Here is a 13,791-nt window from a genome sequence, read left to right on the forward strand (position 1 = left end):
CCACTGTAGCATAAAATTTTGCGGACCTTTTCCCTGCTCTCCAGTTCCTTGTTTCGTCTCCAGAGGGGCGGTTTCACCCTCATTGGAGTGATTCTCGTAACAGTTGTTCAAAAACTATCTTGACGCTGGTAGATCCGTGTGTTAACTTTATTGAACCCAAGTAATGGAATTCTGGCTCATATATCCGAAAAAGCGGTAGATACTTGAGCGCTGGCCTCAAATATAGAGTGATAAGCATATTCATGCTAAACGATGAAGAAAAACCATCCCCTTATTCCCGTGGACAAAACCAAACTAGAGCGACTTCTTCCCAGTGCTTTAGCTTCTTACTAGATATTAGTTAACATATGCACTCACCGATTATTGGTCTCAATGAACGAAGCTGATACTAACATGGAACAGAAGAATCCAACTAAGTGCTCTTTCGGATCCAAACATACTTCACTTGAGCCTGTTTACCCCTGTTTGATCGAAGTATGTCTAAGATGGCACAACTCAAGAAGCTCCTGAAGCTTGCACTAAAAAAGAGTGCGTTGTAATCGTGACAGTGGAAGTAACTTAACCTAAGACTGAAAGTGATGATCTTTTTCGGCGTTGGTGTTTAGGATGATCATGTAAATATTGTTCGGAAGGACCGGTATCAAACTTCACCTATGTTGCGCACTCCCATCGTTTGAACAGCATTAGGTACAGTGCACCAAAGCCGTTTGCATGCTGGACGGAAAGCACATATGGGGATCGATTACAAGTCCAACCTTGACCATCACTGCTGAATGCACCTGACGATGAATGCCTTATTGCAACAATTGACCGAGTGCAAGTTTTTCATTCCACGAATTCCAAATATGTAAAACCGGCTGATTTTCGCAGCGGAAGTGCTTGATTGAACGGATAACCTGTTGTCATCTTACTCATACTCGTACGGTTGGACCAACTGACCTTGTGTGAGAGTCTGTTGAATCCTCGGGGTACTAGATGACGAATTCTATGGCTGTGTACGAATTCAGAAGACATCGTCTTTGTGTTTGACAGTATTTACCGAAGTGCGCCGATTATGCCCAGTTTATCTTTCTCTAAAAGTCCTTCAAACCACCGGACCCACACCCATCATCTGGACTACTGCGGACACTTGCTTGGATCAGCTGGTCGATGGTCAGGGAGGGTCGACATCAAGTTAGCTTTCTCGCTAGGAACTGCAGGGTACTGGTTAAAGATTGATCATTTTTCTATTTTTTGCTCTTTTCAGGACGCACCCGGTCATGTAAGAAACCAGTGGTGTATTTGACTCGCCAGTGGTGGCAAACAAGTTTTACCACACCCAGGTTTGGATCGATTCCCAATACTACGTGCGCCTTCCCTATTGCCTCGGAACTCGGACAAAGTGCGCCGTTTACTCTGTCACCTGTGTAGCGATTGTCGTGGGTCCACGATGCGACGAACGCTGCCAAGCGACAATAACTCCAGCAGATCGGGTCGCTCTCGCAACAGTGAGTTTTGTTAAATTTCCTCCAGTTTTGATGGAATTTAGAATTTTATAAGTCTCGAAACACGAAGCCCCAAAATACGTAGCACAGACGAAAAGCTAAACACACGAACCATAAACGTTTTGCTTACTGGATTGGTACTCCATTTGCTCAACTCCCGAATCACCCTGAAATTCCCACTGAAATACTTGATTTCCTACCCAGTCATCGTAAGAAGTTCATAACCATATCTCATCGAAAATTCCAAAACATCCTAACGCTAGAGAGGTTCGGTAGACAGAGATACTCCGTTCTTCGGCGAAAGCGTAATAGGTGATTTTATCACTAGCCTCTTAGTTTGACAGAATGACAACTCTGTTATTGCGTAAAATGTGGAGCTATGTGGTATGTTCTATTCACCCATTGACTCTTCCTTATTAGCATTCGGAACAGTTGTTATCCGTGGCGTCTGCATTGTACGTAAAAATTTAGGTTGCCAAATTCAGGTTCTGATATTTTTAGAACTCAAGGAACGTAACAGCGGTGCACTCTTTAACTTTGCTTCATAGTTTTGTTCTCCTAGTTTTGATTGATTTACCTTGCCCTGGTAATACTGGTCAGTCTTTCAGGATGAACATTTGTTGGTACATCATACGATTATACGGCAATATTTCACCTGAGTTCAGAACCTCCGGTGGTGTAAAACGAAGCCACCCTCTCTTGCCTTCCCCTTCAACTTTGTTATTGAAATCTCTCTGCCTGCCTCTGAAGTCTCACAGGGTCGAAGTACTCCCGGAACGTTTGATCACAAACATTGAGTATGGAACGATGTAGCTCTCCTTGGTTCAGGTCCTTAAAAAATTCAAAGCATTTTAATTAACCTAGACAACTCTACCGCACTGTTTGGCATGCACTTCACACCTGCAGTAAAAAGTGCTGCTACAAGACTGGGTTGGATCAAACCCGAACCTAATGCTTGCGGACTTGCCAATCGATGTGACAGATTAACTTATTTGACTGGGTGGTTACATAAGTTCCGGTGGACGGGCTGAAGGTGAGATGACTTCTCTAATTCGCAAGACCAGTGCAGCTCTCGCCAACCTCGAACACTTGCGGTGCCGGTGTGATGTCAGTTCGTCTGTCATGGGCAGATTTTACAATGCGGCCGTGCGATCCATACTGCTTTATGAATCCGAGACGTGGCCTCGACGCGCAGGTGACATACGAAATATGTCACTAGCAATGTTGTGGAACGTAGGTAGCTCGGGCGAGTAGAAATGTGTCACTGTTTGACAATTGGTGTCTCCGAAACATTGATTGGGTTTAGTGGGAGCATCGGATTAGCAATATTGAGGTGCATGAGTAGGTTTTGGGAAGCACGAATTTACCGAAGTTCTGTGGTTCGAACCCGACCTCTGCCTCTCGGCTTTCCCTGTCTAGGCTTGGGCAACCTGACAGTATCCCAGCCCTCGTCCTTCTTTCGGGTGGCGTGGGAGTTAGGCACCGGAAAGTTGCTATAGCTGAACAATTTTTTGGGGGGAAGAAAAGCGCACCCACGAATTACTCATGCTTCATAGGTTACACTGGTCGGGACATGTATCCCGCATTCCAGTAGACCGTCTACCTCGCAGAGCTCTTTTCCCCCACTCCTCGTCTGAGTAGAAGTGACTGAGAGGTGGGCAGTGTATAACCTGGAAAAAAATTATGCAAACACTAAACAGCAAACTGTCGGGTCAACAAGTGTCGCCTTCTTGCACGGGGAACTCGGGGTTCAACTCACCAATGATTAACGACACTGACAGAAACGGTCCAATCGCGCGGTTACTGGGTTTCATGCATCGAGGCTTTCGCCTTCGATTCGTATCTACACAGTTCCAAAACAAACTATACTTGCCGTCGCTTTGCTGTGTCCCACTTTCTGGTGATCGAAACTATGGCGTACCATACATTGAAAATTTCGTCAGCGCACGGGTCTCTGCTACTGTTCGTTTTATCGCAGCAATGAAAGCCAGTCAAAGAAAACCCTACTTGTTTTAAATGGATGTCTTTTGCTTCACCTCCACGTTTGCTTTCGATTTACCTTCCTTGAATACCGTTGCCTGCTGTAGCACCTTGCTTCTACCTTGCTCCTCTTCGCTGTGAGTCAACCCCAAAAACGAAGTTTCCAGTATCTGGTTTCAGGCCACACCCTCTGTTCGGTACTTGTTGATTGAGCTGAACTGATTGTTGGATAACATGCGCGCGAGCGATTGTTTGTGTGCATATATTTATGTGCTTTCATAGCGCAAATTGTACCTAAAAGTTCATGGAGAATTGACTGAACCAGTTCAGTCGGTGTATCCATCTCTACATGGGTGCAATTCCTCCCTGCGTGTTCTTATTGTTGCCCTTGTTGTGATGGATATGCATGTTAATAAACCACGTTTACCTATTGATCATCACTGGTCCATCAATCTTCATTTGTATTGCGCTTTTGTTTTTTACCTAATGACTGCTTCGAGTTGGATTGGTTTTTGTTTATTTGCAGTGGATACCCAGTTTGTTTCCAACTCAGACTAACATGTAGAAGTCATTCGACGGGTCCTTCGTATGCGAAATGTTACGGATTTCGCAAAGATCACCCGCACGTTCGTCCAAAGCGATCTTGCACTTGGTTCACATAGTAGAACCCTGTTAGAGCAAACTCGTTTGGATCGCAATAAAGTTTTTTAACCGAAATTCAGTCATAACCGTGAGATAGTTGTTGAAGGATATACAGCAACCCTCCAAGAATGACCACCAATCTCGGAGAACGACCCAATTATTTTCAGTTGGAGGAGCCGCGAACCCTTATTTCTACTGTACGAGAATATAATAATAGTAATAATATAGTGATAGTACGATAGCACTAGTACCATTACTATAATAGTGATTCGCGGCTCAAGTGTTGAAAGTATCAATGAAACACGGGGTGAATTATTGATTTTGTGGCTATCCTTTACAGCACCTAGCAAAATAATAAACATTCGGCATAAAGGCTATCTCTATTGACTGCAAACGTGTCCTTTTTTATGAAAATGGGAACAACTCGGTTAAGAAATTGTCAGTTTACAAACTCCAACTCGTGTGACGAAGCCTCTCTTTTATGTTAAGGTTGTGCGGGAACCTGTTGTGATTATTCTTGCTTTCTTAAGCACCAGAGGTAGAAAAAGTTGTTTCCACCGAAGGAAGAGCGTTTTGTGTTGACACAACACCATTGCAATGTGTTGTTACATTAGGCCATGACNACACACACAACACCATTGCAATGTGTTGTTACATTAGGCCATGACAGGTTGCAGGGTGTGAGCTTGATGCACATACTCCAACACCAAGCTGGTCTATGACACCATAACCCGTCCATATGATCACAAGGGTGCTTGGTGCGCTTTAAACCTAGTCAAGCCTACCTGTGCAGTTATCAACCATGGAAATCAGCTTGAAGTGTAACGTTTTTGTTTGCTAAAAGTGTTTCCCATAGGGCGGAGGATTGACGTTGTCTCAAACTGGTCCCTTGTTTAAGAAGATCGCTCCTGAAAGACCATTAACTGAAGCTGCGTGAGACCATACAAGGATAGTCTCCAGCGAGACGTGGTCTTTTTGGAAATGAGCAATTGTATTATCTAGGCTTTGTAAATCCGCGTCAACGGTACACAATTATATTATATATGTTATATATATATATGCATATATATGTATGTATATATGTATGTATATATGTATGTATATGTATGTATGTATATATATATGTATATATATATATATAATATTATATTTAACGCTTGACGAGTGATATCATTGATAGACACTGTTTGGCATCACCAGGCGAAATTCTAGTTTGGTTTTCTGTGGCCTGTACAGTCGGGACAGCTGTATAAACAGGGTATTAGCTACGGACTAAACCACTAACATTTCCAAGGGCCTAACCACAAGTGGTTTCATTTTGTATTGGTCTCTGCAGAGCGGATAAGTCTCTTGGTTCCGTGCTATATAGATCACACTAGTTTCCCAGTACCTCTAATCGCTAAGAGTGACAATAATACTTTTACACTGTTGGTCACATGTGTACAACTCCGGTGTACGAATCTGGAGCATTAAAAGCGGTCTGTGGCCTCAAAACCTAGCATCTTCAACCAACACAATCCCTGGTTTAGTCAGGAACGTTTGAAATCTCAAGTTGTGTGATCTATGTACACTACGTAATCATCCACCGGAAATCGAATAGGCTCACCTAAATCGAACCTTGCACCATGTAGGGAAAGCCCATATGAATTACTGTTTTCAAAGACCGCGAACAACGGCTTTCTAGATACCAAAACGAGGCCTACCATTAAAATGAGTACTGTCTTATCGAGCTGTTCAAGCTTGGTGGCAAGTACTGCAAGGTAACTTTCCTCACTTCCCTTGAATATGAGAAGTCGAGGATATCCCACTGGGCTACACTACTGTCTTTATTGATTGGGAAAGGAAGCTGACAAAAAGCATACAAGTCCCGAAAATCAGCCTGTTTTATAATGCCGCCAAAATTTTGACTCGTATTGTATGAAATCTTTCGAATGTGGGCCTGTTGGCAAAATCGATCTGGAAAAACACAGTGGCTTCCAGAGAGGAATAAGTACCTTGTTTTACTTTCTGTAACTACATAGGGAAGTGGCGCGAATGAAACCAGCCGCTCTACAGGTCATTCATTGTCTCTGGTTCGGCAGAGATTGTTAATCATTGAGTTCTCAGTTTCGAGCCTGTGAAATCGCATCTGCAGATATCGTAATCGTCACGTGGTGAAACAAGACCTCGTTATTTTGCCCACAATATTCAACTTGTATCCAACCGCTATATGCATGGAGGCGTTTCTAAATTCATCTGATGCAACTGTTTAGCGTCACTTGGTTGATCACCCCCGTGTGACTCAAACCAGGTCAAAAAGAGGCTACGTCATTTTCACTGATGACTGTGCATTACTAGCACAGAACTGTAGAATCCAGTTTTAGCTCAGCTATAGATAACGCTCGTTTTCCGTTAACCTACTCATGTTGGAGTAACTCGTGAATATCCCGAACATAAGAGTAAATGGTAGTGGGAAGGCACTGCTAACAGATTTTCGCCATCTCGATAGCGCTTCAATCAGCGATCCAACAGGATATACACCCACGTATTTCGAAGGCCAGCCTAGCATTCCGAAGACTTGAAAACGCGCTTGAAACAAACACCACCTTCGATTGGACACGAAAGTGTAGTTTGTCGTACCATCATATCGTCCAGTCTAATGAGTTTTAGAGGTTTAGGCCCCTTGGGTGCTTATGATAAGCACACCTTCCTGTTCCGTCTTCCGGCTGTACAATGTAGGGATGGAAGGCAGTGCGTTTCTTGAAGACGTTGCTGTCAATGAAGACTATGATATACATCACCGAGATGCGTGCTGTATACACCGTCAAATCCGTCTTCACGGATTTCGTCTGTGTTATTCATATTCATGATTGGTCAAATTTTAGACACGGGTTCTTGAGAAGACGAAGTGTACATAATTGAAAACATGTTTAACCACAAATAGCTGGCTTTGTTAGAAAATGTGAAGCGTATGGTACTGGATCGCATCCTAAAGCAGTTGCTACCTGGAAAGTTGAAGTGGGATCTACGAAGCCGAGGAAGATGGAAACTGTGTTACGGAGAAGGACTTAAGTGGGTTCAAAAAAAATATTGACTTTAAATCTTGAATAACCTTTGCCTCGGACAGAGGCGTGTGCCGAAAAGTCATACACATTTTAAGAAGTATCCTCTCTCGTTACTCGGTGCTCCCAGCGAACCCACTAGTGTAAGCAACCATGGAACTGGTCATTCTCCGGAATTATCTTTGTAAGGTCACATACTTTGGCCTCTAAGTGCCAACGAGTAAGTTGAAGCGATTTCGTTTTAATTTCCAACAGTGGAAGTATTTCCATACTCCATCTTTACCATCTTTGTCCATGACAACCGAAGGCGTATTCCACGACTGGTATGATCGCATCGTATGCGGAAAAGTGCCGTGGGACACTGTAGCTTAAAGTATTTGTCAGACTCCGTTGGTAACTCATTCTTGGACGCGGTGCGACTGTTCGTTATAGGCCATCGTGTTCAACCTAGCAGAAAGCGCGATATCTCGGTGTTTGTCCACAGATCTTACTGCTATGGGTTCACGTTGGATTTACGGGGTCTCCTGCATTAGCAGATCAAGCTCCCTACAGGCCTTCTAAGTCATCAGATATGCGCGCAGGTGTCCACTAGTTCACCTGCTGTTGGTAGGTGAATCCATGTCTGACGGTATTCCTCCCTTAGACTGACTACTTATAAGGAAAAGGATGTAGTTGCTATGGACGTGCTACGTTTGTCCCCATCCTGACATCAGGTAGTTGTTCCTGTTGTTTGGGGAGGAAGGAATAACTCTTTCATTCCACCTCTTGGGTTTTCACCCTTTAAACCTACTGTCTGGCTTCATATCTTTTGCTGACGCTGCCAGACCATACTAAACATCTGTAATTTTTACTGCCAAGTCATTATCTTATTCAGTGCGAAGTCTTCAGCATAGTGGTTTATTGACGTGCCACTGAAAGTTTTAAGTCTTGTTCATTCCGGTTCCTCCCAGGACTCATCCAAACATCTAGCATCTGCCTCTAAGTAATGACATATAAGTAATTATTTGTACCTAATATAAGCCCTGTATTGAGAGGTTTTACGTCGTTATCGGTAGTACCGAAAATGCCACGCAATCGGTGCTCTTTGCATCATAAGAAGCACAACTTGCTTGGATGTCTGAAGGTGAAGAGATCTTATGAAGGAAAGCTTGGTGGTTGGGATCCGCTGCATTCCAAGATAAATACCCAGCATACTGTATTAAGCAGGTTAAACTAGCAATTCGAACTGTCTAAAAATCATTTTGGCAATATGGCACAACAGGCATTTCCTATTGTTCCATTTCATTGTCTGGATGATGCACGCCTCCACTGTATCTGACGGTGAAAAAAGACCAGCTTTGTATTACTGAGTTTGTGCAGGTTATCTAGTGAAAATGGACTGATTCTCTCCATCGGTATCATTTTGCGCTTCTCGATTGGGTCTCCAGTTCACTCTCTAGTTGACCTAATTTTGTTTTCAAAACATCTAGGATTCTCGCTTTCCCCATCACTTGCAGCGTCACCATTTTCCTCTCTGCGTACATGCGGGTAAAACGGCCTTTTCCAGCATATGCAACACCGCTGCATTTATCTTCTTTTCAAGTAACATCTTGGCGTGAAATTACACGACCCAGTACACATTCAAGCTTCCGCTTTAAAGAGTATCCTTCACACTTTCGATCAATACGGCGGAGCTAGCTTGAGGTTGGATTTGTCGCAGAGAGCTTATGTTGTTTCTTTTTGGAATTTCGGACCATCATCCAGTGCTTGCCTTGGTGGATTTATGCCCCAGTTTGTGCACAAGATTTCATGCCTATTCTTGAGTCAGTAGGAATGACATTGGTATGTTTTGGCTGTGGTTCGATCTGCAACGTTGCTGTCACGTGCACGCCCGAACACGCAAGCGTCAGGTGTAAGCGCAAAGCCCGTTTTGATTTGTTTTGACAGTTGGTAGGGCTTGGTTTGCGGGTCGAGGTTTTACACAGTGTGACGCGTGTACAATCACGTGGTGAAGCAACCACGATAGGGGCACACGAATGGCGTTGCCCGTAGAACACTCAAACCACTTCGAGGGAAGTAACTCCGCCAACGTCATCGACGGAAAAACGCATAGATTGAATAAGTACTATTTGTAGTGTACTACTCACCTGGGTCCAGGGGAGTCTCTCGAAAGAACCAAATTGTTTGCAAATGAATGGCGTTGCCCGTAGAACACTCAAACCACTTCGAGGGAAGTAACTCCGCCAACGTCATCGACGGAAAAACGCATAGATTGAATAAGTACTATTTGTAGTGTACTACTCACCTGGGTCCAGGTGAGTCTCTCGAAAGAACCAAATTAGTTTGCAAATGAGTGTATATTCGCTGAATAAGTACTGGTTTTGGCGGTTAGCTGTCTGGATGGGTCACGGAGCAGCCTTGCACTACAGGTCAATGGGAGTCGAACCAACACGCATGCGCCGATGCCTCAGGGACCATCATGACACCAATTGAATGAAAATTCCAACGTGGATGACCACATGTTTAAGTGATGTTGTTTGTCTGCTGTTACTAGTTACAATGGATGTCTGATCTGGCAGTCAGTCTTCTCGTTACAATATCACTTTGCACAAAGGTTGATGCAGGGTCATCTATTTCATCTAATCGGTGTTAGATTCGCAAGGTTTGTTATTGTTCATCATGTGTTCTTACAGGGTAGTATTTCATAAACTCATCAAGTTTGGGGTTGCTGAGTGTGACAAACGGAAGATGCGAGGCAACACACTAAATCATAGGCTGGTGGTGGTTTTTGTTGAGCAGAGCTTCGTTCGGAATGCGTTAAAATTTTGTTGGTTGGTTCTGGGGAGCAGAAACGGAGGTAGGGTTTTTTTATTAAAGGTATTTCTTGTTGGTGGTTGGAGGGTGTTTGTACCTGCCTTTCACCTATTCTCCGGTTCAAAGTAGTGCGATGAGAGAACGTCCGGTTTACACAGCCGTTAGGGCCCTAAAACGGAATTCTGGCTCGAAAAACTCGCAACATAGTCTACACCCTATTGTGTAATGAAGTAATGGATACAACAGGTAACTATGAGGTTATTGGTAACCTGAGATACACGGATGTTTTGTCAGTCTTTAGCATACCATCCCTTCACCCACATGACTTGATCACTAACCGTTGAGCCGAATACCTTCGTGCCTCGAAATCGGCAAGTCTGGCGGACGTAACCGGGAACGATGTACAATTTTTGGTCGAGAAAGGAGTCGGTTGCTGTCCACTGATCTATCGTTTCCGAAGCATTTTTTCCCATGCACTATTCGACAGCAGTTATGTTGTTTGGCGTATCCTATCGGTCTTTACTGGGGCGTAGAGTCAACCCAGTTCTCCCAACTTTCGGTAGAAACTTGGGGCAGGAAGTGGTCAATACTAGCATGCATTAACTCCAACTCAGCACGATTATTTTCAATTTGTTAAGTTCCCATCTGCATAACCTCTTAGAGAGGCAAGTAAGAATACCCTATGCAACGACATCAAAAGATGCAAGTGACCGGAAATGGCGTTACCAAACACTGTTGCAGTTAGTTTACTACTTAAGCCGTTTGTTTCGAAGCCAAAATCATGCTTAAAAGTGCACGTGCTTGAAATGAGATGTATTGTACTCGTATTATGAAATAAGATCAGCTATGAGGACAAGCGATATAACTTCCCATCCCTCACTACGGCGTTCACCTTGCGAAATTCGACACCGTGAAATGCTTGCGATTAGCACTTTCAGGATATCTATGTCTGTCCTGTGATAACAAAACAATCTTCACCCGATTGGTTTTTAAAAACCTTGATTTGGGATATGATTCGTTTCATGGCACCATACGCTGGAGTTCACAAGGGCATGTGTACTACCCCTGAACACCTTGTACTTCTGTATTTTCCGGATTCCTTGAGAAGGACTGCATCAAGATCATTGACAAACATTTCGATGTGTAGTGGAATTTCAAGACGTGTAGATTGTTTACTTTCTAGTCGTTTAATACAATGATGATTGCTCAACCGTTTCGATCACAGATTTGTCGAATCCTCAATATCCACTCATTAGAAAATCCACTACATTCGAAAAGAACTAAACGAGACAATTTGATATCCTACAAAGGGACTTCTTCGGGTTGACTTGCAGGCAAGAAGTATCGTGGAAGAACATCAGAGATTATAGTAGTCGACAGCACAGCTTCACCGGAAAATAATGCACTGGGATGAATTTATGGGTGTATCAGCTGCAGGTTGTTTCGTAGTTGGACAAGAATGCTCTGTTTTTCTCTTGCTAGCCCAACTAACCTTCTTGGTCACTGTTTAAGTGAAAGCCAGTGCGTTCGGCTTGTGTTAGGGACTGATTTAGTTGAAGTCCAATAATTTCACCTTATGACAAATTAACTGGGTTTTTCAGAATTGTCGCTGAATTATACGGTCAGGCACAAGTCTGGCCATTTTTACCATCACCTGATTATGATTGACCCTTTCCACACATTCCTGCGTTCCGTTACGAGGCTTAGTAACATCTAAGTTCCTTTAGGCTGATAGGACAGCTAGCCCTGCGCTGGCTTTGTAAGAACAACACGTTTCCCACGATTCATGTAAATTGTCATCGAATCTTTGTTTCATTCCTTTCGTTTAGGGGCCTTCAAGATGTAAGGCGTGATAAACAGTTGTACATGATCCATGCAGTAGGTAGGACCACTGTATTCTTCTATGGGTCTCTTTAGCAGTATCATATATTAAGATATCTTAGCTTTATTATTGTCGTTGATGAGCAGTTTACCGTTACCAATATTCAATGGAAAACTAGGAACTGTTCCGTGTGCCTCATTCAACCATCTGATGGGAGTGCTTTGAATGGAAATCTGTCGGTACGGACAGTCACTACTTCAGGCGCCAACTCTTTTCCATCAGCCAACCAGAGCTGGCAGAAATTCCCAGACGCGTAATTCCTACTGAGGATATCACAAACTGCAGGGTTTACTGGCACATGGTGCTACCTTATGATCCCGGAGCTTTCATTTCGTATTACGGGAGTCATATGCTGCGATATTGGAATTATTCTCGATGTTGCAACATCATTTCCATTTCGCTTGCGAGTTATCTTGAATGATACATCTGTGTGTCAACAAGCTTGTCGTTATTCGATATCGACTTCTTGCAACTACCACTATACTTGTTCTCCTTGTATTAGTTGGAATTCCGAAAAATTTAAATAATAGTTTTTCCCGATTGTTTTAGTTGCTCTGTAAATAAGTGATTCCAGCCAATCATTGTAGTAACCAGCTGTCCTTAGGATGAGTCATTTCCCTGGCCCCAACAAATGACTTGTGACGGGGTTCCGGAATGCTTGTCCACTTCTTATGGCTATAATCGCGGCACACTTTTGTACACTACCAATGGGTAACCGACCTGTGTCCTTTTTCAATCTTTCTTTAGCTACATTTAAGAGGAAGTGTCACCCCAGTCGACTTTCTGTCCGTTGGAATTCCATTGGTGCACTTTCCTGCTCACGTGAGGCCTGCTCTGAGGCTACCGCCAGATTGTGTTGCATATACCGTCTTCCGGTGGATGAACCATCACTTCCCGTCGTTGATACAATGCTCAAGCACACAGATGGTCTTTTACGACCGAAACTGCTGTTCTCGGACTCCCGGCATTCGAGCCTGATCGATCTGCCCACTAAACATGTCAGAGTGAGTGTATTAATCGGCTTTCTAGTAAAAAGGGTGTGTTTTGGTTCCTTCCCTTTCTGCCTTAAGCAAGGTCCTTTTGAACTTATCCATAAGTTGTTGAGCCATGCCCTTTAATTGTGGGTGATATGGGGGCGTTCTGGCTTGGTTCACCACAGGGTGAAGCAGTGAGTAATTACGAGCTGAACCGCTACATCAGTCTTGGGTACAATTCGATGTGCTCTGCAAGGAACCATGGCTTTCGTTGAAACTGATCCCCGTCAACTGGAAAACGCCCAGTCACTGTCGCCGTTGTCAAGCCCCAGCCCAGTCAATGTATGCAATTTAGACGAATGATAGATAGGCCCAACTAACCTTGGCATGTATTGTGTGGTTTCATAGAGGAGATATTGACTATACAGTCAACCAGCCCACGCATACTTGAGACGGCTGTCAGCCTCCTGTTATCAAGCTAACAGGGACAGGAAAAGCAAGAAACATATTGGTTTCGGTTTCTCAGTGTGAATATATGTGCATCTTAGTGTGTAGTAGATCAGAGCTTTCTTATTTTCTTTTTTTGAATGGGGGGGAGGGTTGAACGGGCTGTCGATTTTTATGGAAGAAGTGAGATCACTTTTTTGTAGCGAGAGTATGACTGACCTGGTGTGTCACATCGCATTTGAGTCATTCAACGCAGTGTAGATGGACACTCCAGAGCGATCATTGGAATTTCATGCTTCTGAAGACGAGTTAGATGTGAATTCTGGCAGTACTGCCAACTGACTGAAAGCTTGAATAGAAACAGAGGAGCTGGACTCCACAGTAAACCCCGCGACAAGGTTATATGGCCACTTTCAGTTTTCGTCCCAAGCCAGATGCTGGTTGGTTGTTTTCAAATGGTTCTCACTGGAAATTCAGTCGAGACAAAATAATCGAATTCCCTATCAGAATACGTCCGTCCTCTGTCTTACCTAGGTAGGTACACCTAC

General features: G+C 43.6%; 2 protein-coding genes across 2 annotated transcripts in view; one reads left to right on the plus strand and one right to left on the minus strand.

Annotated features, from left to right (window-relative positions):
- Positions 1-1,245: 1,245 nt before the first annotated feature.
- Positions 1,246-13,791, plus strand: part of T265_06910 (hypothetical protein) — a gene marked incomplete at both ends in the record, with an annotated part of 58,529 nt that continues 45,983 nt past the window's right edge. The window contains 2 exons of the mRNA XM_009172308.1: positions 1,246-1,487; positions 12,570-12,826. Of these exons, the coding sequence (XP_009170572.1) occupies positions 1,430-1,487; positions 12,570-12,826 (315 nt within the window). The remainder of the gene's footprint in view (positions 1,488-12,569; positions 12,827-13,791) is intronic.
- T265_06909 (hypothetical protein) overlaps positions 3,035-13,791 on the minus strand; it is a gene marked incomplete at both ends in the record, with an annotated part of 54,337 nt that continues 43,580 nt past the window's right edge. Inside the window, one exon of the mRNA XM_009172307.1 lies at positions 3,035-3,154. Coding sequence (XP_009170571.1) covers positions 3,035-3,154 — 120 coding nt within the window. The remainder of the gene's footprint in view (positions 3,155-13,791) is intronic.

This window comes from Opisthorchis viverrini, assembly GCF_000715545.1.
Source record: "Opisthorchis viverrini unplaced genomic scaffold opera_v5_151, whole genome shotgun sequence".
NCBI lineage: Eukaryota > Metazoa > Platyhelminthes > Trematoda > Opisthorchiida > Opisthorchiidae > Opisthorchis > Opisthorchis viverrini.